A 26,966-nucleotide genomic window follows, 5' to 3' on the forward strand; every position below is an offset into this window, starting at 1 on the left:
CTCTTTAGGGCAAAATTTATAAAAATTCTGATAATTAAAAGTAAAAATTTTCAAAGATCGAAGTCTCTTTTAAGTATCAATTTTCAAAAGTATGATTGTATTTTTCTCACACATATAGATCAAAAGAAGAGTGAGGTAGCATGGCATGGTGGCTAGAAGACTGGCCTTGGAGTCAAGAAGACCCAAGTTTATGTCTTGACTCTGAGGCAGACTGGCCATGTGACCACAAGGAGAGTCACTTAATGTCTTGGTCACCCAAGCAACTCTAAAAATGACAATTGGTAGATAAGCTGCTGATCTTTCTCAGTGGTAGAAGTTTCTGGAATATCTGATAGTAATGAAATCATAGGTCTAGACTACAAAAGAGTAAAGTAGTATTAAAAATTAGAATTATCTAACATTTGTCCATGTGCTAAGGTGGGTAATAAATTGTTCAGTGAATGACTGAATTTAAAAAAAAAATCAATACTTGCTGTGTGCCAAGTGGCGTGCTAAGTTCTGGGGACACAAATAAAACATCCAATTCGTCCCTACTCTCAAGGAGCTCATATGACGAGACAACAGATATGGCATAGGTAGGCTCATCTGCAAGGTAGATGGAAAGGCCTGCTGGTCCTTCCAGTAGCAGGGAAAATGGCAGTGTCTGGGGTTTTGAAGGGTTCAATGGCAGGCAAGATGGTAAGGCTCACTGGTATTCTATCTTACTGGATGGTTAGTATATGGTTGGTGAGTCCTTGTCTATCCCAATGGAGTGTGACCATGTCCTTCCCTGTAGCTGAGGGTAAAGGGCAGGATATCTGAGTACCCCTGAACTATGACCCTTGAAAATGGAGAGGGTCACATGAGCCAGATTCAGAGTGGAATACTATGAACTCTCTCCCACCGAAATGCAGATAGGGATTTGGCCTCAATAAATGAAAGGGGTAAAGGCTGATCTGTTGGGATTTGGGTTGAATGAAGGGGAAAATAAGGGCTCTTCACATGTCCTGTTCTCTTGGACCCTCTAGATATGCCACTTATCTCATACATAAGAATTTTCATTTCAGAAAACATAAAGGAAGGTAGATGAATATAAGGAGCTAGGTTGAGGGAGGCAAGATAATGTTTGTTTATATGACCAAGGAAAATGAAATGCACGAATTGACTTAGCCATCTTCAAGATGCCTTTATTTTAGTGGCAAAAAAGTATAATTTATTATAATACAAAGTTCAACATGAAATAGCATTAAGTATATGTTCATATCACAGATCTTAGGAATTTTAACAACAGAATTTTAAGTCTAAATAACCCTCATCAGATCCCACAAGATAAAGTTTGAACTTTGATTAATAGTGCAAATAAAATGTAAGGCGTTAAACAAAGTAAGACATGCCCCTGTAATACAAGATTTCAGAATGGCCCATCCTTGCTTGCCATGTAGAATTTCCAATGTTGGTCCATTATATGGCATGGAAGAAGTTCTTGGCTGCTGATCAATAATACTTCATTTGGCTGAAGATAATGTGTGAAGTTTTGTACTGAATCACTGGAAGGTCCTGTTTGAAAAGTTGACAAAATATTACTAACGACTCTAACTATGGTATTCTTAAAAATCATTAGCACGTAAAAGTCAGGTCAGTCTGAGGGCAAGCGCATGAGGTTTTGTGACCAAAACAATTTTTTTTTCCCTAACTCTACTTTCATTATCTACACAGCATGCATGCAACAAAATGGAACAAAGATATGGTATTCAGAAATACTTCTATCACCTCCCAGCTCTCACCCCCAGCTTCCAGCTAAGAATCCCAGCAATACTGCTAAGAGGCTTTGGTATTTTCAGTGTGGGCATTTATACCTAGGAAATTAGCAAATGCTACAAATCAGGGCTGGTTACCCAAATATTAATGAAGATTAGGAAGGAAGGAAAAATGAGTATTTATTATGTACCTACTATATGCCAGGTACTTCACCAATATAATCTCATTTGGTCCTCACAACAACCTTTTACAGACGAGGAAACTGAGGCAGATGATTAGTGCCTCAGCTAGTGTCCGAGGCTGTTTTGGAATTGAGGTCTTCCTCACTGGCACTCTATTCTGCCACCTGGCTTCTAAGAGTAAAATTACAAGTGTGGCATATATACTATTAATGGGGTTTTTTTGGAGAGCTGGTTGTTAAACATTTACTAGCACAACCCTGGACAGAGAAGACCATAGTTGGGTGTATGCAGTCAGGACATAATCAGAACACATGAAAGTCTTCCTGCATCTGTGCTGTACAAATACTGAGGCTTGGTTGTTCCAGCTTCCCCTCTGTTTCTGGAAATTAGCCCCACTAAATCGTTAGGTTGCATTTACTACAATGTATTTACACACTCATGGGGCCAATGTTAATGCAGTCTGCCAAAACTCAGTTCAACCGCCACCTTCTCTCTATACATCCCCCTAGCTACTAAAGCCCTCACCTGAAATATCTTTGTACTTATTCTTACATATTACATAAAGTGACACATGTATACACAGTATATCCCAAAAGTCTCAGTAAAGTTAAATTTCATAGATTAAAGTTGTGTGTGTGTGTGTGTGTGTGTGTGTGTGTGTGTGTGTGCGTGCTAGGCACTGTGCTAAATGCTGGGGATGAACAGCAAAAAAATGAAACAAGCCCTTTTCCCAAGGAGATTACAAGGGAGACATCATGTACATTTACATTTGTAAGAGTGTGTGCTTGTGTACACACCTCCACATATACTAATACATAGAGGTATGTATATACATGTATATGTATACTGTGTGTATGTACAGAATACAATATATGCCAAATCACAAGCTATACTATACATGTTACTCTGGTATATAACAGTACATAAGTATATACGTGCCTGTATATACATACACTTGATATGTATATGTACATATAGTATGCGGATATATCCTATATATGGCTAGTACGTATATGTAGCATACTAGTATGTGTGTATGTATAATATACTGGTATAGTAGATGGATAGATGGGTAGACAGACAGAATTCATTACTATTCAGTCATTTTGTCCGACTTCTCGTATAGTATGCCAATAATGTCCACGAGGTTTTCCTGGGAAACATAGTGGCGTGGTTTGCCATTTCCTTCTCCAGTGGATTAAAGCAAAAAGAGGTGAAGTGACTTGCTCAGGGTCATGTAGGTAAGTAGTAAATGTTTGAGGCCACATTTTCAGTCAGGTCTTCTAGACTCCAGGCCTAGCACTCTATCCATGAGCCATCTAACTGCCTCCTATATATGGTACATCAGTGTGTGTGTGTGGAGTGTATATAATATGCTAGAATACTATATGACTAGTGCATACAGAATAGTATACTAGCATATGTATGTATATACGTATATATACACACTAGTATATGTAACAGCATACCATATAGACAATATGCTAGTACATGTGTGTATACGCACATATATACACAAAACACACACACTGTGTGTACAAGCACCATGTGTAGATGTGTATCCATACATGTACATGTGGAGGGTAAGAACTGTTTCATTTTTGTCTTTGTCCAGAACCTGGCGTAGTGCCTGGAACATAATGGGTGCTTCAGAATTGTTTGCTAATGGCACCACCAAGCACAGGAACAGGTCTATCCCCACTCTAAAGGCCAAGGGTGCTAAAAGGAGGTGTGGTCCTGGGCCCCTCTGAAGCCTGAAAATGTCTTTACCACTCCTCAGGCCTAGGGCATGATTCATGCTTCAAATAGTCTCTAATGTTTTTCAGCTACATGTGATTCACTGGCACTTTACAACAGCTATCAACAGTAACTGAATATTAAATGGAGAAGGCACTAAATTGTTATTACCTGACCCACCCCTCCCTCATTTTAGAGGCTGAGAAGGGGTGCTCTGCTACCACAATGCTACGTATGGGCCACAGGGGTGAGAGGTGCTCTGAGAAACCACATTTAAACAATTCCTGACTTTTCTGCCTCCTTGCTAGCCTGGTAATGTCTCAATCTGGTAAAGCCTCTGGCATGTGGCCCTCTCTTCTGGCTGTGACCACCTTTTCTTACTGCATCCAAGACATGCATTCCTGACTCTGGAGCTTTCCATGTCCCTCACCTTTACCATATCCTTTTACGTGTGAAGACACATTAGAATGTAAGCTCCTGGAAGGCAGGATCTCTTTTTTGGCTTATATTTGTCTCTCCCCCTCCTCAGAAAAATTCCAATGATATTTTACTTGATGTGATATCATCATGGTTAAGTTTATAGATTCAACCTATGAGGGTTACTTGGGTATGCTGCCACCAAGAGGAAGTAAATTTCTTGGATAAGTGAAATTAAGAACTAGGTTTAGACTACAAGCATGGAGACTTTTAACTAGCAGAAATGCAGGATGGTGGCAGTTGTGTGGCACAGACAGGGTGGGGAGCCCAGGGACGATTAGAAAGTAGGAATTATTCAGGTGGCACAGAGGCCCGTCTGGTCTCCCCAACAGAAAAGCAGTGTGGAAGCCCTAGGTAGGAAGCCCTCCTCCTTCGATGCTGATGTGCTAGAGCAAAAATACTGTCTGACTTGTGCTAGTTACAGTTCTGGTAGGTATGATTAACACAAATAAAGATGAACATATAAAATGCTCATCAAATAAAGATTGTCATGTCTTAAAAATTATTTTACAATAACTTTATTACAAGGAAATCTAAATAATATTATCAACTATGCTTAAGACTAGTATGTATGGAGCAAATTAAAGAAACAACCAACTATAGTTTGCCATCTTTCTAATTGTTAACTATTACGAATCCATAGTTTATATTATAAAAGAATATAAATTTATTATATTATAAAAGAATATAATTAAGAATATAAAAAGAAGTTATAAAAGAATAAATTTTATTCTCTCAGAGAGAGAAGTCCTTTCATATTCTTCTGATTCATTTCCAGTAATTCTTTCTCCAGCTGTATACACCTATGTGGCTCTGTGACTTCACAGTCTCCAAAAGCCCCTGCAGTTCTTTTCCAGCTGCTATTTCTAGGACCTCAGCCTAAGCAATAAGGCCTGAATTCCCTGCAGGCTCCTGATGAAATGGTTCTCTGTAGGTAGGTGTCAGCTCTCTCAGAGATGCTTCCACATGGCAGAAGCTGGAACCAAAAGAATACACCTTCTAACTATCTCTCTATGCTGAACATGTATAGTCAATATGACTACTTTTCTCCAATCAGGGAGTAACTTTCCAATTTATTTTCATTTTTTTTTTAAAGCATGAACTATCCCTTCCCTCTTGCTCCTTGCTTCTGGAAGCTGCTAGGGAGGTGTAACTTCATTTAGACAATGTGTTTCTCCTTACCAGCTTGAGTTCACAAATTGCCTTCTCTTACAGATCGTCTCTCAAACAGTCTTTCCTAGAAGCTGTTCCAGGAGTCGAATTTCTTCTCCCAGAACATTTTTAAATGTTGGCACAAGGTTTTTGAACATAAATTTCAACTAGTTTCTTGACACCAGGCTAAATTGGTTTTGTTGGCAAGCAAATATCACCTCTACCTGAGCCTTCTTGTCTGCTCTGTACCATCGAGTTTTCCCCCAAGTCATAAATCCATAATCTGAGATTTGTCTCCTGGTTAGCTCTGCTAGATAGACAAGGGTGCTAATATTGTCAGGGTCAAAGATCACAATTCTGTTACCTATTCTGATACCTGTTAGTTGTCTCTCCAAAGGAATACGTGTGACTTTGTTGAATGCATCCTCTGTATTGGAAAAATAATACAAAAGATATCCACCTGACAAGAGATGAACAGCATTGTCTTTGAAGGGCAATGCTCCAAAAGATACAACCGGAGGCCATTATTTAGCATTATAGGACACACTGTTGGAAGGGATGTCTGATATCATCCAAGTCTGCCTCCTTCATTTTATAGATGATAAAATGGAGGCCCAGAGAGACTGCAACACATTCATGTGCCATGAGTAGTGAGTGGGAAGACTGGGGATGGAACTTCTGCTCCTCTGACTTGGAGTCCTACGTTCTCTCCGGTACTCTGATTTATAGTTCTTATTCTATGACCAGTGAAATACTCAGATGACTTTACTTCTTCCATCTTAGCACTTTCTTTTAAAAGTGACTGTGGAAGATAGATCCACTTCAGGTAGTATTGATGAATAATAAGGAGGATGATTAAAAACTGACATTTACGTAGCACTTTAAGGTTTGCAGAATGCTTAGCACATTATATCATGCGATCCTGCCAAGAACCTGTGGGGTAAGTGCCACAGGCACTATTATCCCTGTTTCACAAGTGAGGAGAGTAAATGATCTGCTCAGGGTAACAGACTTAGGTAAGTATCTAAAGTGAGATACAGATGGAGGCCATGCTGCCTCCAAGCTTATTACAGGCTGCCTTGTTTGTCAAGACAATCTTGACAATTCTTACAGGAGTCATGGGTTACTCCTGAGAAAAACTGTTCTTAAAATAACACAGATATTATGCAAATATTGCACTTGGTGTCCTAGTGAACAGCTTATAAGCCTAAAAACAAAGATCCAAGAATGAAGGGCCCAAGAACATATGGCTGTTTCCAGCTGTTCTCACATGGAGCTGGGGATTCCTAAGGATAATAACAGGCAGGGAGGTGAGCAGTGGATAGAGCACCAATAGGGCCTGAAGCCAGGGAGGCTCCTCTTCCTGAGTTCAAATCCAGCCTCAGACACTTACTAGTGACCCTGATCAAGACACTCAACCCTGTTTGCCTCAGTTTCCTCATCTGTAAAATGAGCTGGAGAAGGAAATGGCACTCCACTCCAGTGTCTTTGCCAAGAAAACCCAAATGGGGTCATGAAGAGGCGGTCAGGAATAAAATGACCAAAGAACAAAAACGACATCGATAAGCAGGAGGCAGCTGGTGCACTGGGTCTGATGGCAGGAATCCTCAAGGACCTCAGACACTGGATCTGCAAAAGCAAATCTTCCAGCACCAGCCTGGCTGCACCACACCTCACAGAGCACATACAAACCAGCAACTCAGCAAGCTTCTATTCTCAGACTTCCCAGGATAAAACTTTCCTTGGCGTGCCAAACTGCCCTCAAAAACTTACCACTTCTTAACTGAATGTTAATATAACTATTTAAGAAACTGCTCCAAAGGTACTTTGGACCTTCGGTAAACAAAATGGATATTATTGCCATATGATACCTAATGGAATTTTATGAAACAGATACTGGCAACTATATTCCTAGACGCTGACTAATCTTGAATGTTTAGATTCTGTGGTACAGTAAACCCCAAAGTCACTGAATTCACAAATCTAGTGTCCAATTAATTAATTGATTTTTACAAATACAGGCATGTCCTAGCACAAAGTAGGCCCTTCATAAATGCTTGTTGACTGAATGAGAAACACTTAGAATCTAGAAAAATGGGAAAATACTTTACTGACACACCAAAGCTTACTGCTGTTGTTAATGACATCAGCAATAACGTTTTCTAGATTTACACAGTATACAAGTTTACGGCACTTTCCTATACTTGATATCCTTTGATCTCCTCGTCTTTGATTCAGTCTCATGATGGTCTAAGAATTAGCTTTAATGTCAAGAAGTCAGCATTGGTAAAGAAGTTTGGCTTTCCCCTCTCTGTTGAGCTGCAGTATTGTAGGAGTAGGCATGCTGTAGTAGTTTACAGAACCCACTTTTTTTTTGGTTCGTTTAGAGGGCAGTAAAAATAGGTAATGGCTTTGTAATAGGAGTCATCTTATCTTAAAAGATGGTACAGCTAGGTACTCCTAATATTTACACGGCTACAATGTTTGTGGGAGCTATGATCAAGGTAAAAATATCAACATCACAAATAAAGGATGGGGGAGGTCTGGTTAGACCACTTTGCCTGAAAAAGATCTGGGGGCTTTAATGGATTAATGTAGGTTCATTATGAGTCAGCAATAAGTTGTGGTAGCCAAAACAGCTATTGTAATCTTGAGGTGTGTCAAGAAAGGCATAGTCTAATGCACCGTTGGATGAAGCTGTGAACTCATTCAACCATTCAGGACAGCAATCTGGAGCGAGGATCAAAGGGCCCTTTTGATCCAGAATACCACTACTAGGTCTGTATCGCAAAGAGAGCACAAAAAAAAGGAAAAGGACCTACGAGTACAAAAGTATTTATAGCAGCTTTTTGTGGTGGTAAAGAACTGGAAATTGAGGGATGCCCAACAATTGGGGATGGCTGAACAAGCTGTGGTGTAAAACTGTAATGGAATACTCTCGTGCTGTAAGAAATGACAAGCAGACAGACTTCAGAAAAACCAGGAAAGATTTATATGAACTGATGCTCAGGGAAGTGAGCAGCACCAGGAGAACATTGTACACTGTAACAGCCAAACTGGGTGGTGATTAACTACAAGTAACTTAGCTCTTAGCACTACAAAGCTCTTGTTGTGTTTATCCTTCGTTGCTGAAGAAGACCATGCCATGAGAGAATAGTAACATGACTTGCACTTGACTTTGTTTTGAGTGATGGAGGGCTGTGCAGGTCACCAGTCTCACTTCTCCTTAAGTCATCTGAATCCAGTGACCAGATATTCCTCAGGATGACTGGAGATGACCCAGGATGCACTGGGAGGCCTTCAGCCCTTTAGGCCAAGGTCTTTGCAGGCACTCACTTAGGGTGAGACAACGCCCATTCAGTGAATAGGCCTGTTTAAGAAATACTCAGGAAATGGCTCCTTTAATTAGAAAAAGAAAAAAAGTAACTAAATGAAGCTGAAGGGAAAGAGAGGCAGTTACTACTGATAATCACTCTAAGCCAGGAGCGTCCAGAAAACAGCCATTAAGTGGAGCTTGGGCAGGGACCTATTGTTGTCAGAAGGAAGGAAGGAAGGAATCTAGCCAGTAAACCTCAATTTAACTGGGGTTAATACCATAATACAATAATCTAAGACAATTCCAAAGGAACTGGGAAATGCTATACATTTCCAGAGAAAGAACATCAAGTCTGAACGCACACTGAATCATACTATTTTCATTTTATCTTTTTGTTATTTTTTTCTTTTGGTCTGTTTCTTTTTTCACAATATGACTAATATGGAAATATGTTTTACATGATTGTATATATATATATACATGTATATAAAACCTATTTAAAATCCTTACCTTTTTAAGGAGGGGATAGGGAAGGGAGGGAGGAAGAAAATTTGGAATTCAAAATTTTTTTAAAAAGAATGTTAAAATTTTTTTATGTGTAATTGGGAAAAAAAGTGATTTTTTTTTTTTTAAAAGAGAGGCATAGTTTGCAGGGATAAAGCAGTATTAGCTCTGCTCTGGAGTGTTCTGTTCAATTCAGAGCCCCACAATGTTAGAAGGACATGGCCTTCAGCCAGGGTGTTGAAGGGACTTGAGTCGATGTGGCATGAAGATGAACTGGAGGGGCTAGGGACATTTAGAGGAGAAGACACAGGTGGGACAGGACAGTCGGCTTCATCATGTGGAAGAGAGAGTAGGCATGGTCTTGTTTGGTTTCCGAATGCAGAATCAGGGCACATGTTATAAAAAGGCAAAGTCAGGCTTAATCTCCGAAAAACAGAGTTGTACCATAGTGGAATGGACTGCCATTATAGAAAGAGTGTATCCTCCTTCACTGGAAGTCATCAATCAGAGGCCAGACTGTAAGCTATGTTCTAGTGGGGATTCCTTCGTGGTAGTGTATTGGACTAGATGGCTGCTAAGGTCTCTTTAAACCAGATGACTTTAACTTGGGGTCTACAAATTTGGTTTTTAAAAAATATTATGATAACTTTCATGGTTGTTCAGTTATTTTAGTCATATCCAACTCTTCATGACCCCATTTGGGTTTTTTCTTGGCAAAGATACTGGAATGGTTTACCATTTCCTTCTGCAGCTCATTTTACAGATGAGGAAACTGTGGCAAACAGGGTTAAATGACTTGACCAGGGTCACTCAACTAGTAAGTGGTTGAAGCTGCATTTGAACTCAGGTCAATACAGGCCTAGCTCTCTATCCACTGTACCACCTTATTTTAATATAATTGGCTTCCTTTGTATTCCCATGTATTTTATTTTTTTGTATTTAAAAATGTTCTTCTAAAAAAGGCGTCTATAGGCTTCACCAAAATGCCAAAGGGGGTCCACAGCACAGCAAAGGTTAAGAGGCCTCTGTTTCAAACTAAAATTCTAAATCTAAAATCTAAAATTTAGATGTTTTCTACACAGTATGTGAAAGGCCAAAAGCTTTATTCATCTCCAAAGTAGGAGTCAGTGCTAGAAGTTATCATGGACCAAGGAGAATCAAAGGAGTGAGGAGTGTAGTAACAATCCAATCCATCAAAGTTGTATTTTCACCAGCCCTAAATGAGGACACACGAGGCCCTTGTAAATGAAGTTCAGGAGCACCTAAGGAGTCCTGTTTTTGTTTCTAACAATAAATCCTTATCATGCTGTTCACACAGAGAACATTACCAACAAGGTACAAAACAGTAGGCAGGAGCTCCAAAGGGAGCAACATGCCTTCTTTTCCAAGTGATGTCATGTTGAAAATAGAGCAGACAGACCAAAAATGTGGTGTTTCAGAAGATGGAGCAAAATGGAAAAGACTGTAGGCAGGCAGGCATTTGGTAATTCTAGAACTCTGTATTATATAGAGAAGCAGTGGGTGTAGTGGAGAGGGCACTGAGTCTGGGGCTAGGAAACCTTTGTTTGAATCTAGCCTCCAACATTTCCAGCAATATGACCTCAATTACATCACTGAGACTTAATTTTTTTCTCTGTTAAAAAGGGATAATAATAATAACCTTTTTTTTTTAAAAGCCTGCGGTAATGAAATAGGTGAAGTGGGAGGTTTCTTGGGCAAAAAGTGGTCTCCAATGTCCCTGAAGCAGTGCCAACCTATCTTTCTATATGTATTTGTAGACACAAACATATGTAAAGGGTAGAAAACTGGCATTGTAGTCAGGAAAACATGGCTTCATATTCGATCTCTGACATGCACTAACTACACGAGAGCATGTCACTCAAGCTCTCAGTGGCCCAGGCAACTCTCTAGGACTAAAATTTCAGAGTAGTTGTGGAACTGTATTGGTTGAGGATGTCTCTACACTAGAAATTCTCCATAAACTGATTAAAAATTACAGATCCAGACCAAAACAATCCAGTAACAAACCTTTGTAAATACTGCAGACAAGGACCTTTATTAAAGGGTAACTTTGTGACATAGGAGCCTGTGGCTTCCAGGATTTAGGTAAAGGGCTCAAAAGGGAGACAACCCTAACTCAATCTTCATCATTAGTCAAAAAAAACATACTAGGAGAGGCAGCCTCAAGAACCAGGAAGACCTGCACTCAAATATATTGGCTGTGTGACCATGGGCAAGCCAACTGACTTCTCAATGTTCTAAGATTATAAATTGCATTGGTAGAGACAATTTTCTCATTTTAGAGTTCACCATGCCATCAAAATCATAGATCCAGGTTTACATTAATATCTATCCCTATATTACTGTGCAATTTATCCTCACATTAACTTTGAAAAATGACTAACTAAATTAATAAAGCCAACGGCAAGGTGAATTTAGCTTCCAATCTATGAGTCTTCTGTTTCTTATAATTCTTTTTTTCCCTTTTGCTTTAATGTCACAAAAATTAAAAGAAAAATCTTGATTACTTTTAAACGTGTGATAGCATGATACAGTGGAGAGATCACTGATGGTGGAATTATAGGATGACATGGACTTGAACTCTATCCGTGCCATTTATTATCTAAGTGATCTTGGGTAAGTCACTTAGCCTCTCCAGGATTCTGTTTTCTCATCTGTAAAATGAGGCCGGGCAGACTGGATAGGCTGTAAGGTCCTTTCCTGCCCTAACTCTAGAATTCTGTTACTCCTGAAACATTATCAACCTACTAACTACATTAATTCCATTTACATGATTTGAAACTGTCCCAAAGAACTTTGGGTAGGCTACATTTTTATTATGATTAGAGAATGAACTTTTGCTCACTCATTTTAAATGGAAAATACATATATATGTATACACACATACAAACCCATCTATAGTCAGGAATGTAATTCTAATCCAAGGCAAAATGCTTACCAATTATTTTGACAGATGGTTATGAAATACAACCTTCCAAGTCACATTAGAGAAAATAGTCTATCATGGCTCCTCTAATAGAAAGCTTACTGTCCTTGCGTAGAAAGGTTTTCTGGAAGATGTCTAGTGATGGAGAGCTGAGCAGCTGCTCTGTAAAACTAAAATGGAAATGGAATCTGGATTTCTTTCAGAGGGCTGGTCAATCAGTCCCAGGCATTTACCTAGTACTTACCATGTGCTAGATATTGTGCTGGGTACTAGGGACACAAGGAAAGGCAAAAACATTCCCTGCCCTCAACAAGCTCACGTTCTAATGGGGAAGACAAGATGCAAATAACCAGAGTACCATGAAAGATGCATGCAAAGTCGACAGAAGGTATCTCAGAAGGAAGTCACTGGGGATGGACAGGACAAGACTAGGAAAGGCCTCAATCAGAAGGTATGACTTAAGCTTAGACTTGAAGGAAGCTAAGAAAGCTAAGATGCTAGATGAAGCACATGTATGGTTACATGGGAAAATACTACTGGAACCAGTCAAGCAGAATTGAACCTTATACTTAGATCTGAATCCTAACTTTACTTCTCTGAGAAAACCTGCATTCAGAGAGAGTCCTTTAAGTTGGAGAGGACCCTTTTAGGTTATATTTTGAGGGGTTTTGGTTTGAGTAAACAATAGCAAACAGCCACTTTGGGTAAGATTATCTATATAAAAAAGAAATTATTAAATGAGGTTCTCTGTCCTTTATGAATCAGGACAATGGAATTTTAACAAGAATACAAGAAAAAAATTCAAAACACAAACTAGCCAGAGTAGCGTAAATAAGAGCCTAAACAGCACTCTCTGCGGCTGTGGATCAGTGTTGTGGGAGCACGTCTTCCTTTAGTTTGTGATGCTTAGATGTTGGGAATATTCAGTCTCATTATAGAGAGATATTCTGATTTTTGTGCTACATTACAAAAATTTGAGTGGGAAAATAAACTAAAATTGCAGTATTAAGTGAATAAAAATCTTTTTTCAAAGATGTTGATTTACAATAGCAAGCCACTAGGCCACGAACCCTCTCTGTGAAAAGGATGATTCTGACTTTCTTGGAAAAGATTGTTCTGTTTTCAAATGTGTTCACATGATGTGTTCCCATCAAAGAAATGCCATAATTAGTATACATTAAATGACAGTTCTAGAAGAGAAAGAATATAAGAGAAGTGTGTTTCCCTCACAGGTGAATAAATTGTAGCTAATGTGTTTGAGAGCCTGGAAACCATGGTGACGGAGCACATAAATATTCAAAGATGCCTTCCCAGGTAAACAGATGGAATGTGTTCTTTCTTAAGAGGATATTTCTAAATGGCTTTATGTGGTAGACATTTTTATGTATCCTGAAAGGCTGACAGAATTTTGGAGTGAGAATTTCTCCCCTTTAAGTCTGTACTAAAGTAGAGATGATGAGTTTTTATGGCTAAAGACCTGCGACAAACTAAACATGAAAGCAAAAATATCTAGCAGGAAACCACTAAAGTATTAAGACACAATGTTTCATAGCGGTCCTCTATCATACACGTGGCCACAGTGTGCATGCCTATCTGGGTCTTTCAGAGAAGTAGCAGTAACAGTACTACCGCTATCCCCACCGCTATCACTCCCATTATCACTGCCACTACAATTACCACCACCACATTACTATCAGGAAATTTCTAAGAGTTAATAATTCCAACTTACTCACCAATGTTATAACTATGATGCATCCAAGTGTCCTGAAGAACCCCAGATTCTGTATAAGGGAGTGGTGCCCTTATGTCTCCAGAATTTAATTCTGTTCCCCATCTCTGTTGGACTGTAACCCTGTGAGATACTACTTATCCTTCCTCTAAATTCTTTGAAATCTGCTTGCCTAGACTCTAGGGTACATTTCAGATTATACCCAGAATTACCCTCCTTAACGGAGTATGGAGGGATCACTTCCTCCCATGGTTCCTTTCATTTCCCATCCAGCAACCAAGTCCTGCATAGAATCAGATCCAGTGTAGAATTTCTCCTTGCTGACTCTTCTGCCTTGTGAAGGATGAAACTACACTAAGGCAAATTAAAAAGGTATGAGCTGCTATATTTTTGGCAGATAGAGAACTGCAGCAAATATCTAGATAGCTGAAATCTCCCATTAGTACTATATCATGCTTCTGCCAGACTTATAGGCTACTTCCCTCTACTTCCTCTTTCTGCCTCAGAGATCTGTGGTAACATCTGATGACCAAATGGCTTCTGTTTCTCACTCCACTGAACTTCCTCCAAATGCTATGCTTTGCCCCTCTGAGTTCTGGATTGCTTCACATGAGTACAATTTCTCCACATAAAATGCTCCTCCTCCCTACTTACCTATCCTGTTCCTTTTGAATAAGGTCTACCTATCCAAAGACACATTTCAGTCGTGGGTTTTACCCCACCAAGTCTCCACGATGCCAACTGAAGTCAGATTTGCCTGTTGGGGCTAAGACCTCTAGTTCTTCTGTTGTGTTACTTTGTATGTACAGATGTTTGTGGCTGTGGGTTTTACCAGCTGTTCATTTTTTGAATTTTTCCTCATATGAACTTCTGAGTATCTGAATTGATGTCCTTTATTCTTTACATAGCTATCCTTTATGGTTTCTAGCTTGACAGATACGCACAGACCCTTTTCTCTCTTCCCCATCCTTTAGTTTGAAACTCTTTTGGTTACATTTGTGAGATACAGGGCAAATAAATCCTATCAATCAATGAACATTTATCAAATGCCTACTCTGTGCCAGACACTGCACCAAGCACTGGGAATGCAAAAAGAGACAAAAGACTGTCCCTGCCCTTAAGAAACTTAGAATCTAACAGGGGAGACAATAAGCAAAATAAATACATACAACGAAGAGGCTACGTTCAGGAGAAGCAGGACATTTACAAAAGGAAGGCAGCAGAATTCAGAAGGGTTGGGAAAGGCGGCCTCCTGTGAAAGAAGCCAGAGAAGTCGGAAGGCACTCAAGAAGAGAGAGTACTGAAGGCATGGGGAACAGCCAGGAAAAATGCCCAGAAAGAGAAATAGAGTCTTGTTCATGGAATAGTCAAAAGGCCAGTGTCACTGGATCAAAGGGTATGTGGTAAAGAGTAAAGTGTAAGAAGACTGGACTGGAAAGGTTGGAGGTTATAAAGGGCTTTGAATGCCAAAGTGTTTTATTTTTACAGTTGGAAGCAATAGGAAGTCACTGGAGTGTACCGAGCAGAGGAGTGACATGATCAGACCTGCACTTTAGTGGCTGAATGGAGGATGGACTGAAGTTGGGAGAGACTTGAGGCAGGCAGATCTGCCAGCAGACTAACGCAATAATCCAGGCATGAGGTGATGAAGACCTGTACCAGGGTGATGGCAGTGTCAGAAAAGAGAAAGGAAGAGGCACAGAGGTGAAATCAACAGGCCTGGGCAACAACTTGGACGTGGGGACTGAGACAGGGAGAAGTCAAGGATGACTCCTAGAACTAGGAAGATGGTGTTATCCTTTACAGCAACAGAGAATGGAGGAGGAGGTGAGGGTTTAGGGGAATGAGAAGTTCTATTTTGGATGTACTGACTTTAAGATGCCTACTGGACATTCAGTTCTAGACGTCTGAAAGGCAGTTGTAAATGTGAGACTGGAAGTCAACAGAGAAACTGGGGCAAGATAAACAGATTTAAGAATCATCAACATAGAGATGGTAATAAAATCCATGGGAACTGATGAGATTACCAAGTGAAATAGCATAGAGAGAGAAGAGAGCCCAGGACAGAACCCTGAGAGACACCCACAGTTAGAGAGTTAATGGTCTCTGTGGGTGTACTTTATCCCTGGCCAGGAGTCTGTCATCCATGTATTTTAAGTTATGGTTCAGAATTAAAAATCCTATTCTTAGATACCACCTTTTCTGGCAGCTATTCACTTCTCAAATCACATTTTCTGTTCTGCTTTCAATGGGTAACACTGAAGAAAACATGTTCTGTGTCCCTATGTCTATAATGTCTTGCCCAAGACTCTGTAAATGCTGGCACTACTTTTTCAGTTTCTTCTGGCAGTGTTAATTATGTTCACATGAATCACTAGAAGTAGGTAGAAGTCCTCCATTTTGGTAAGTCTGGGAAGGTTTTTTTTATGTCTTAGATGCATGGCCACTCTTTGATAAGATCAAGAACACAAATTACTGAAGGAAAGACAACAACTGCTGGGAAAGTTGTAAAATAATTAGGCAGAAATTAAGTTTATACTGTATGTGACAATAAGCTCCACATGGATATGTAACCTAAGTAAAAAGGTCACATCATAAAAAAATTAGAGAAGAGGAAGCACCTTTAATAACTATGCCGAGCAGGAAACTGTTAATCAAAGAAGACAGAGGAGATAGTAAAGACAAAGCAGAGGAGTTGGATTACATAAAATCAGAAAGGTTTCACATGAAACAAAATCAATGTAGCTAGAATAAAGAGAAATCATCAAATAGGAAAAACCACCATGGCATTAAAAATCTTTGCTAAAAGTCTGATAGACAAAAAATGTAGAGAATTGATACAAATATATGACCATTAGGGTGGGGTCAGGATACAACTCTCAAAGTCAGTCATATCCCTGGAAGAATTGCAGGAATCTACATTGTTCCAACTGCTAATGATAAACTAGACGCAAATTAAGACAGCTCTGACATTTCACATCATACCCTTCAATATAGCAAAGCTAATAAAAGACAAAGTTGACACTGGAGCGTCCATGGGAAGACAGGTCCTAAGGAAGTGTTGGTTAGGGGAATGAGGATGAGTTCCATTTTAGACATATTGACTTTAAGACGCCTACTGGACTAGATGTCTGAAGCTATGAATTTTTCTAATCTTTTAAAAAATGAGAAATACAACTAAGCTGTGCCTCTTGACCCAAAGATAGCACTATTGAGCATGTACCCTGAAGAGGATGAACACAGAAAGGTTACATATGTATCAAAATATTCATAGCAGCACTTTCTGTGGTGGCAAAAAATAAAGTATGTATTGACTGACTAGAGAACTACTGAGCTAATCATGACACATGAATATGAGGAAATATTATTATCTCTAAGAAGCAATGAATATAAGGAATTCAGAGAAATATGGAAAGATTTATTGGAACTGATTCAGAGTAAAGTAAGCAGAACCAAGAGAAAAATATATACAAAAGCTACAATAATGTAAATGAAAATGACAGTGAAAGGCAGCCAAACTGATTAATTGTAATGATCCTTCTTAGGACTGATAATGGATCAGGCATCTGTCCTCTTGGCAGAGAGGTGGTGAATGTGGCTGCTTAGTAGGTTATACACTATCAGACGTGGTTGCTGTGGCTGTTGGTTTTAAGGTAAATGTTTTCCTCTCTTTTTTCAAGGGAAGGGGTGTGTGTGTGTGTGTGTGTGTGTGTGTGTGTGTGTGTGTGTGTGTGTGTGTGTGTGTGTGTGTGTGTGTGTGTGTGTGTGTGTGTGTGTGTGTCTGTGTGTGTCTGTGTGTGTCTGTGTGTGTCTGTGTATGTAGAAGACGTATCCAATTTTTCACCAATGCCTGTTGATTTCACCTGTGCAACTTTTATTGTATATGCCCCTTCTCTTTAAAACTGCCACCACTCTGGTGCAGGCCCTTATCAATTCATGCATGGATTATGGCATTAGCCTGTTAGTTCGTCTGTATGAGGCAAAATGAAGAGGCTGAAAATCTTGATGTGAAGTAACTACTGACCGCTTAGAAGCATTCTGCCTTTAGCTTTTTGCTGATGTGTGATATTATATATGCTCCACAGTCAAGGGTCTGATACTAATCTCTGCTTTTTCTGTAACAGATATTACTTGACAATATTTTCACATAGAAAAGAGAGATAACAAGTCTCCCCTCCAAATGCTTCCCACATTCCCTTTCTCTGTCTGCAACACGATTAAAGGTTTAAAATTGGTCCAACTTTCCAAGTCCTTGGATTTCTGTCAGGCACCTCAAAGCAACCAAGTAAATATAAATCCCAAATCAAAGGCGTTATAGCAGAACTCCTGCCCAAAGCCTCCGCAATGCCAGCTGGGACTTGCTTGTAAATTCTTCAGCACAGATAAAGTTACTAAGAGCATCTGAATCTGGTTAGCACAATGTCACCCCCACAAATCTCGAATTAGCATTAACATTTCCTGAAACATCTGAAAGGGAGAATTGGGATTTTTTTTTTTAAGATAATCATGACAGGAAACAGCTTATGTTGGCAGCAAAAGGGGTAGTATAGCTAATTTCCAATTCTATGGTTTTCAGAAGAAAAACAATGGAATTAGGGGAATTGTGGGGATGAAGTAGAAGTCACTGTCCAATAAATTATTTGTTACCCAGTTCATTTTTCTGTCCTTCCAGGCTCTCTGTGATGATGGCATGGCAGAGACGCTGGACAAAGAAAGAGGAACCAGCAGGATGTTATTGTTGGAATGAGAGGGACAGAAGGTGATGTAACACCAAAGCTGTTTTTCAAAAAATCTATAGTGGATTTCATCTTCACATCTGCCAAAATTAGAGAATGATCTATGATTCTGCCAAGGGGGTATTTGCTACTCATATAATTTCTGCTTCTAAAACTTGATTAATTCCATCTGATATATACCAAAGACTTGCAAAATCAGGAGCCAAGATTCTACAAGTAGTACTTTGCTTTTAATTTGTTACAAATTCATCAAGCATCTATTATATACAAAGCATACCAAGGATATGAATAATGAAACATTTCCTTCCCACAAGAAATTTACATTCTATTGAGGGGTTATAACACTTAAAGAGATAAGCAAATATAAAATAATTTGAGATGGGAAAAAGCAGTAACAACTAGGGGCATCAAGGAAGACCTTATTGAGGAGGTGATACATGAGCTATCTTGAAGAAAATGAAGAATTCTAAGGGGTGGGGATGAGGAAGGAGTATACTCCAGGCATAGGGGTCAACCTGTTCAAGGGCATGGAAGATAGAATACAAATTTCATTTGACAAGATTAGCTGGAATATAGAGTATATGAAAGGAAGTAATGTGAACTAATGTCTGTAAAGGTAGGTTGGGGCTAAAGTGTAGGAGCCTTTAAATGCCAGGTCACAGGACTTGTATCTTGATCTAGAGGCAAAAGGAAACTAATGAAGGTTTTTGAATAAGGTGGCAAAGGGTATTTGCCTTGGGAATATTACTTTGGCAGCTATATGGAGCATGATTTGAAGAGGGGAAAAAACGGAAAGCACTGTTGCTAGTCTTGCTAGTTGACAAGTTAGGAGTCTGTTGCAGTAAGTAAGAGAAGTGATAAAATCTGGAACTGGCATTGTATTTCAAAGTACATTACATATAGTTCACTCCATCCTCACAACAACTTCGTGAAGTGATATAATTTTGTAGTAGAACTAATTGACATGACTGTGTGACTTCTTCCAATATTGTTCCACAACATGTGAATAGGAGTGGAGAAGGAATACGATAGAGTTAACTCAAGGCTGGGATTTGTCAAGGCACAAGCAGTGAGAGGAAGAAGTCCTTCCCCAAACACCCTGCTGCCAGTGCCTTCTTTCTGAGATTACCTTCCATTCATTCTGTCTATATCTCTTGCTTGTATATCATTATTTACATTTTTCCCCATTAAAATGTAAACTCCTTGAGGTCAGGAACATGTTTTAGCCTTTCTTTGTATTCAAAACACTTAGCACAGTTCCTCGCATAAAATAACCTTTAATAAATTTTTGACTGACTGACACAGAGGCAAAAGATACAAGAGTAAAGGACATTGTACAGTTGAACTGGTCAACTACAGAAATAAAGCTATGAAGGAAGGAAAGGGAGAGTAGGGGTAGGGTAGGGGTGATGATAAAGATGAGGATTAGCAGAATAATGATAAATGAGATTATGGAAAGATCCAAGGTTATGATCTGAAAAAGGAAAGTCAAAGTTCAAGGTTATACAGAATACAGGTTGTAGAAAGCTCTAGGGTGTGACCACCTTTATGGGTAGATGAAATGGAATAAAAATGTAGATCATAAGAGTTGAAGATCTTGGAAGCCAAGATCTTTAAGGGACAGCAACATGTATAATGAAGCATCCAAATATGTAAGTAGGGGTTGAGGTCAAGAAGGATGCTATGAACCAGGTACTCAACTCCTTGGGAAAGGAAAAAGAATGACCTGGGGGCTGGCAGACGACTGAGGCAAGAAATAGGCCTGGGTGATGTGAATTGATGGAATGAAGGAGAAGGTTCTGAATGATGGTGGCAAAGGGAGAGTCTATAAGTAGCAGTGAGGAGCTACTGCTGGCTCTTCTTTCTGTCCCAATATGTCAGGAAGCATAAGAGAAAAAGCATTCAGTACTACAGAGGGCTGTCAGGGATGGAATGTCTTACAGAGGTAGAAAGAGTGTGATGTGAAGAGATCTAAGATAAAGAACAGACTGCTAACAACAGAATGGGTGTCCCAGAGTGCTCTGAAGGTGTGTGCTATTATAATCCCCATTTTACAGTTGGGGAAACTGAAGCAAACAGTGGTTAAGTAACTTTCCCAAGATTATATAGCTCATAAATGTCTGAGGCTGGAGTTGAACTCAGGTCTTCCTGACTCCAGGCCCAGAACTCCATCTATTGTACTGCTTATCTGGAACAAGAGTGACTAGCAGGAGGAAGGGATAAGACTTTAGACTTAGAATCACAAGGAAAACAGGGCTGGAAATTTTCCTATCATAAGCTCAAGAAGAACCGGCTAACTGCTAAGGTCTCATGATGACTGAACATAGTGTTAATTCAAGGTCAGTGGCATCTGTTTCTATGTTTAGTCACTCCCAACATTAGGAAGTTAAAGGTATAGGCAGAGTTCCCTCAGTAAACAGTAGGTGTTCAGTTCTTGTGGCCTAGATAAACCTAGCACTAAACATCATCCCTGTAGTCTATTCCCATGATGCATGGGAATGAAGCCTGTTCAGAAGATACTGTACCACACAACACCAACACTCAACTCCTAATATGAGTCTCCAGAAGCTCTATGATGCTCCTGGCTCCTCATGGTTTGATGAGAGTCTCTTTGGGCAACATGCCTTCTACTGTCTCTGGACCACTGAGGCCTGGAATCTTTTATAGTTGTGAGACTCCATGGGCAGCATATGGTGCTGAATGGACCTCCAAGGGCTGGATTGAGCCCACATTCAGTCCCAGGTGTGTATCCTAATCCCTAAGAAGTAGAGTATGAGGCGTATCCTGAAGGCACCCCATCTTTGGTGAAAACTCTTAGGATACATGGACTGTTTTTCTCTTTAAAACAGTCTGACAATTGCACTTTAGTATAATTAGTTTCCTCTGTAATCCTATGTGTTGTATTTTATGCATTTTGTTACAATTTTACTCTTGTGCTAAAAGAAGTTAAGAGACTATTTCAAAGAAACCTGAGAAGAATTGCACGAATTGATGCAGAGTAAAGTGAGCAGGAAAGCAATTTATACCATAACAACATATTGTAAAAACATATAAAATTTAAGAACCCTGATCACCACAATGAACCAATATGACTATGAAGGCCCAATAATGAACACCATTACCCACTTCACGACAGAGATTATGAACTTAAAATGCAGAATGAGAAACCTATTTTTGGATGTGGTTGATATAGGAATTTATTTTGCTTAACTATATTTGTTAAAATGCTTTTTCCTCCTCCTCCCCAGTTTGGGGGTGAGGAAAGTAGGAAGGAGAAAAAAGATACTAGATAATTTTTTAAAATGTAATTTAAATAATTCTGAGATGGGATCCATAAACTTCATCAGATTGCCAAAGGGGTCCATGACAGAAAAAAGTCAAAAATCCTTGACTGAGAGAACTTTCAGTACAAATTCTTTCAAGAAAAGAAACTGTAGTACAATAAGTTTTCATAAAATGGCTAGAGCTGAAATTGAGGACTTTGGTAGCATGTCTAATATATTTAGTCTACAAATGGAAGTTAGGTATTAGGCATATACATACCTGGCAGACAGGGCTGGTTTTCCTGTAACACTACATTTGGTTCTGCAATTATAGGTACTTCTCCAGTAATATACTTACAGAGCTCTTTCCCAAGATATGTTACCTGTACATATTTAAGCACAAAATATAAATTCCACATGCAGCAAAAAGGCCTCTCTTACATAAATTAATCCCTACATAGTATAATCATGCCTATGGTGCCATATTAGCAATATGACTTAAGCAATTCTTTCTTTCCTCTCGATTACTTTTTGTCTATCCTGTATACAGTTTCTCTCTACATAGCTGTTCGCATGTTGTATCCTCCATTAGACTGTGAGCTCCTCAAGGGCAGAAACCATCTTCTGCCTTTCTCTGTAACTCCAGTGCTTCGCGCGGTGCCTGGCACATGACAGGGACTTAGTAAACGCTTACTGACTGATTTTGTTTTTTAAATTATTTTAAAAAATCATATATTTTTTCAATCAGCACAATCCTCTTTCTTATTCTCCTGCCACTTCAATCCTCCTTACCCTTGGGAGCTAAACAAAACAAACCACATTACAAACATGTATAATCAATTAAAACAAATTTCTACATTAGCCGGGCCTAATAAACACATATATCGACATACAGTCTTTTGGAATTGTGGTTGGTCATTACACCGACAGAAGTTGCTAAATATTTCAAAGGTGTTTGCCTTTACTTTATTGCTATCTTCGCATAAATTGTTCTGGTTCTGCCCCGTTCACTCTGCAGCAATTTATACAAGTCTCCCCAAGTTTCTCTGAAACCATCTCCTTCATCATTTCTTACAATACAATAGAATGGGATGCCCAGGGAGGACTAGCACCTTTGGTGTGCAGGCTTGCCAACCTCTTTTTAGAGCTGTTCATCCACCTTTGGTGTCCAACCAGTCACCCAACTCTCACCTGTGGCTCCTTAGAAGCTACAGCATGCACAGTGGCCACACCCTAGTCAAATCATCTTGGCAGATGGGCTAAACAACATATGAAGACTTCCCCCCAGGTATAATGAGTGGATGAGACCATTTGTTCCAACAGCCATGAAGGTAGCTGAAACGACTGCTATGGCACCCTGAGAACTCATTCACACATCAAAGATGCCAAAGTCTTCTACTGTATCATGGACCATGGCCAGTTGTCCTGACTTTTGTCCTGCCACTGAACTTCAGTGAGTGAGGCTAAACACTCTGTGCAACTCTGCCTCACTTAAAATTCAAGTCAAGTAAAGATGTCACCCATGTTGTCACTAGTCCTCTTCAAACATGAAGGACAACACCAACTGTAACTTGCTTATCCATTCAACAATTTGTGGGCAATGCCTCAGATTCCATTATTTGCCACCTCAAAAGAGTTCTAAATATATTGTACATCCTTGAATTTGTTTTGCTTAGAACTAATTCCTCCCTTAATCTATCCTCTCTCTAAGTCCCCCTCCTCTTTTCCTTTTATTTCTCTGTTAAATAGAATGTATTTCTGTACTCAACTCTGTGTATGTCTTGATGATCTTAAAAGAAAAATGGGAAGTAAGTAGAAGAATAATATATTGGAAGGGGAAAAAAGACTAAGGAAAATTATCTCACATAATTAAGAACAAGTAGATATTTATACAAATAAGGAAAGAGGGGTAGGGAAAACAGTCGACACTTCAATCTCACTCTCATCTGAACTACTGTGTTTAAATTTCCAAATTGCTACACAGCTCTGGTCTTTTCAGCAGGAATATATGGATTTCTTCTATTTTATTTAAAAGTCCAATTTCCCCCTTGTAGCACTATGCCTCAATTTTTCTGGGAAAGTTATTTTTGGCTACAAGTCAATATCGTTTGCCTTCTAGAATAACATATTCCAGGTTTTCTGCTACTTTATAGTAGTGGTTGCTAAAGTGGATTCTTTCTTTCTGCCTACTTGCCATATTTTTTTCTTTGACCTGAAAACTCTGAATTTTGGCTGTTCTGATGATGTTCCTTGGAATTTTCATTTTGGAGTTTTTTCAAGAGGTAATTCATGGATTCTATTTCTATTCTGCCCTTCAGTTTTAAGAGATCTGGGAAATTTTAAGATTTCTTGAAATATGTCTACATATATATATTTTTTGCCATGGTGTTTGGATACCCCAGTGATTCTTAATTTTTTTTTCTCCTTTATCTGCTTTCTAGGTAATTATTTTTATATGAGATTTTTTACATTTTTTTCTTTTTTTAGCCTTTGACTTTATTTTAATATGTCTTGTTGCTTCATGAAATTATTGGCTTATATTTGGTTCCTTCCAATTTTCAGGGAGTTTGTTCCTTGGGCAATGCTTTGTACCTCTTGTGCCAAGTTAATAATTCCCTTTCAAATTCTTTCTTCCAAAACTCTCATTTCTTTTCCAGTTTTTTCTTCTAGCACTCTCATTTTATTTAGAAAAACATTTACAAGTCTCTTTTTAAAATCATTACTTAATCTCTTCCAGGATTTCTAGTTGAATTTGTGCCCAATCTGCATTTTCTCTGAGGTCTTGTTTGTAGATGTTTTGAAGTCGTTAACTTCTGTGTCTATTTCTTGAGCATTCTTACCAAAATAAATGTCCCTCCTTATGTTGGGGTTCTTTTTATGCTTGCCCATTCTTCTTCTTTGGATCTGATGTCAGGGCTAGCCTCTGACACACTACTGGAAGGAGATCTATCTGGCTTGGTACTGATGCTGTTTCTTAGAATGTTTAGTGTTGTAGTATTCCAACATCTCTGTGATAGGCTGGAGACCTGCAAGCTTTCAGTGCTCCCAATGTGGTCTGATCTAGAGTAAAGTCTGATTGCTGTTTTCCAGGTATCTCTAAGTTCTGACCTGAGTTTTTGTCAGAGCAACAATGGTTGGTTGCTGTCCTTCATTCTCCAAGAGGAACAAAATGACATCACTATGCTAGCTAGAGTAAAGTTTCACTGTGTCTGACTGTGGCTGATCAGATCAATATGAGTTTAGAATGCTCTATCATAGGTTGGGCACAGTCTGTGTGAACATTTAGGGTGGATTCTCTAAATCTGTCCATCTTGCACTTCTGAGCCATTTAAATTCTACTGTGCTCATAGAGCACAGCACCTTCTCTGATGTGGAGATGCCATGCTGAGTGGTCCTGTGCCAGCATTTCCCATGTCACATAATCAATTCCAAAGTTCTTAAGAGAGACCTGGAGAGTGTCCTTTGTATCACTTCTTTTGACCATCATGTGAACGCTCACCCTGAGTACTCCATAAAATAGTCTTTTTGGCAAGTGTACATTTTGCATTTGAACAACCTGGCCAGTCCATCAGAGTTGCACTCTCTGAAGCAGGGTCTGAAAGCTTGGCAGTTTAGCTCGAGAAAGGACCTCAGGGTCTGGCATCTTATCCTGCCAGGTGATCTTCAGAATCTTCCTAAGACAATTCAAATGAAAGTGATTCCATTTCCTGGTATGATGGTATAATAGCCAGGTTTCACAGGTATACAACAAGGTCAGCACAATAACTCTGCAGACCTTTAGTTTGATAGTCTAATACCTGTTCTCTCCCATACTTTACTTCAGAACCTCCCAAACACTGAGGTAGCTCTGGCAATGCATGCATCAACCTCATTATCAATGTGTATATTCCTGGAAATAGTATACTACCAAGGTAAGTGAACTTATCCACAGCATTCAAAACTTCTTCATTTGCTGTAACTGATGGTCTCACATATGGATGGTGTAGTGGTGGCTGATGGAACACATGTTTTCTTGGTGTTACTTATTACGTCAAAATTAGCACAAGCAGCAATGAATTGATCCATACAATGTTGAACCTCAGCTTCAGAGGCTGCACTGAGTACACAATTATCTGCAAACAGAAAATCATGCACCAACACTTTGGTCTTGGTGTATCAGTAAGCACCCCAACATATACAGAGGGGTCTACTATCACAGGGTTCTCAGATCTGCATTCATAAAAGGAAAGGCAGCTTTTGAGGGGTTAACAATCACTTTAATCAGGCACATGTATCATTCTTTTAACCAAGCACATATATTATTCACCTAATTCAGGGGAGTCAGCACCCTGAACTTCAAAGAAAATACAGAGAAATTAAAAGTCAACAGACATGGTTTCCTCTGCCTGAATTCAACAGACAGTTAGACTCCAAATGTCTGATCATAGTTACCAGAGAGGGAAGCACTGACACCTGGGTTTTCAAAGCCAGGAGGGCTCCTTAAAGCAGCTTGCCAGAGTCCTTGTCTGGCCAAACAAACATTTCCAGTCACTAAGCCCCAAAATAAAACTGCACTTCTGAGTCTTTATATACTTCTTCTTGCCATATAACCTGGAATATTTCAGTCAGCTTTTGTATGAGCAATGGACTCCCTACCTTGTAAATCTCAGCTGGAATAGAGTTAGCACCACACAAAAGGAGTCTAATGGCATTCAAAATCTCTTCTTCAGTTGGAATTTCAGCTAGGGAAGGACTGACTTCAACTTGAGGTACAGTCAATGGCCTCAGTATTGATTGATGATGATCTGAAGAGAATACTATGGAAGCGTTCAGCCCGTCTCTCTAAGATCATGTCCTTATCACTGATCAGTGTGGCTCTATCAGTACTGAGTACCTGAGATATACCATAGATATGTGGCCCATAAATAGCTTTCAGGGAATCATAAAAGTGCTTTGGATTGTTGCTATCAGCATAAAACTGAACTTCATTTGCCTTCTTACTGAGCCAAGAATCCTGCATCTCTCTAAGCTTTGCTTGTACTTTACTTTCGATGTAATTAAATGCTGCTTTCTTAGCGATGGATGAACTATCCTGCTGGTAAACCCTCTGGAGTTCTCATTTTTCATTTAGCAGCTTCTGAATTTTCCCATCATTTTCATCAAACCAGTTGATGTTTGCGAGTGTTCTGATACAAATGAGCAAATGC

The 26,966-nt window shown here is 39.3% G+C and overlaps 1 protein-coding gene across 1 annotated transcript in view; it reads right to left on the reverse strand.

Moving 5' to 3' along the window:
• Window positions 1-1,140: 1,140 nt before the first annotated feature.
• Window positions 1,141-26,966, reverse strand: part of ANKRD31 (ankyrin repeat domain 31) — a 190,901-nt gene continuing 165,075 nt past the window's right edge. The window contains exons 23-24 of the mRNA XM_072606361.1: window positions 22,061-22,163; window positions 1,141-1,536 (exon numbers count right to left, since the gene is read on the reverse strand). Coding sequence (XP_072462462.1) covers window positions 1,391-1,536; window positions 22,061-22,163 — 249 coding nt within the window. The 3' untranslated portion in view covers window positions 1,141-1,390. The remainder of the gene's footprint in view (window positions 1,537-22,060; window positions 22,164-26,966) is intronic.

This window comes from Notamacropus eugenii, chromosome 4 (genome assembly GCF_028372415.1).
Source record: "Notamacropus eugenii isolate mMacEug1 chromosome 4, mMacEug1.pri_v2, whole genome shotgun sequence".
Taxonomy (NCBI): domain Eukaryota; kingdom Metazoa; phylum Chordata; class Mammalia; order Diprotodontia; family Macropodidae; genus Notamacropus; species Notamacropus eugenii.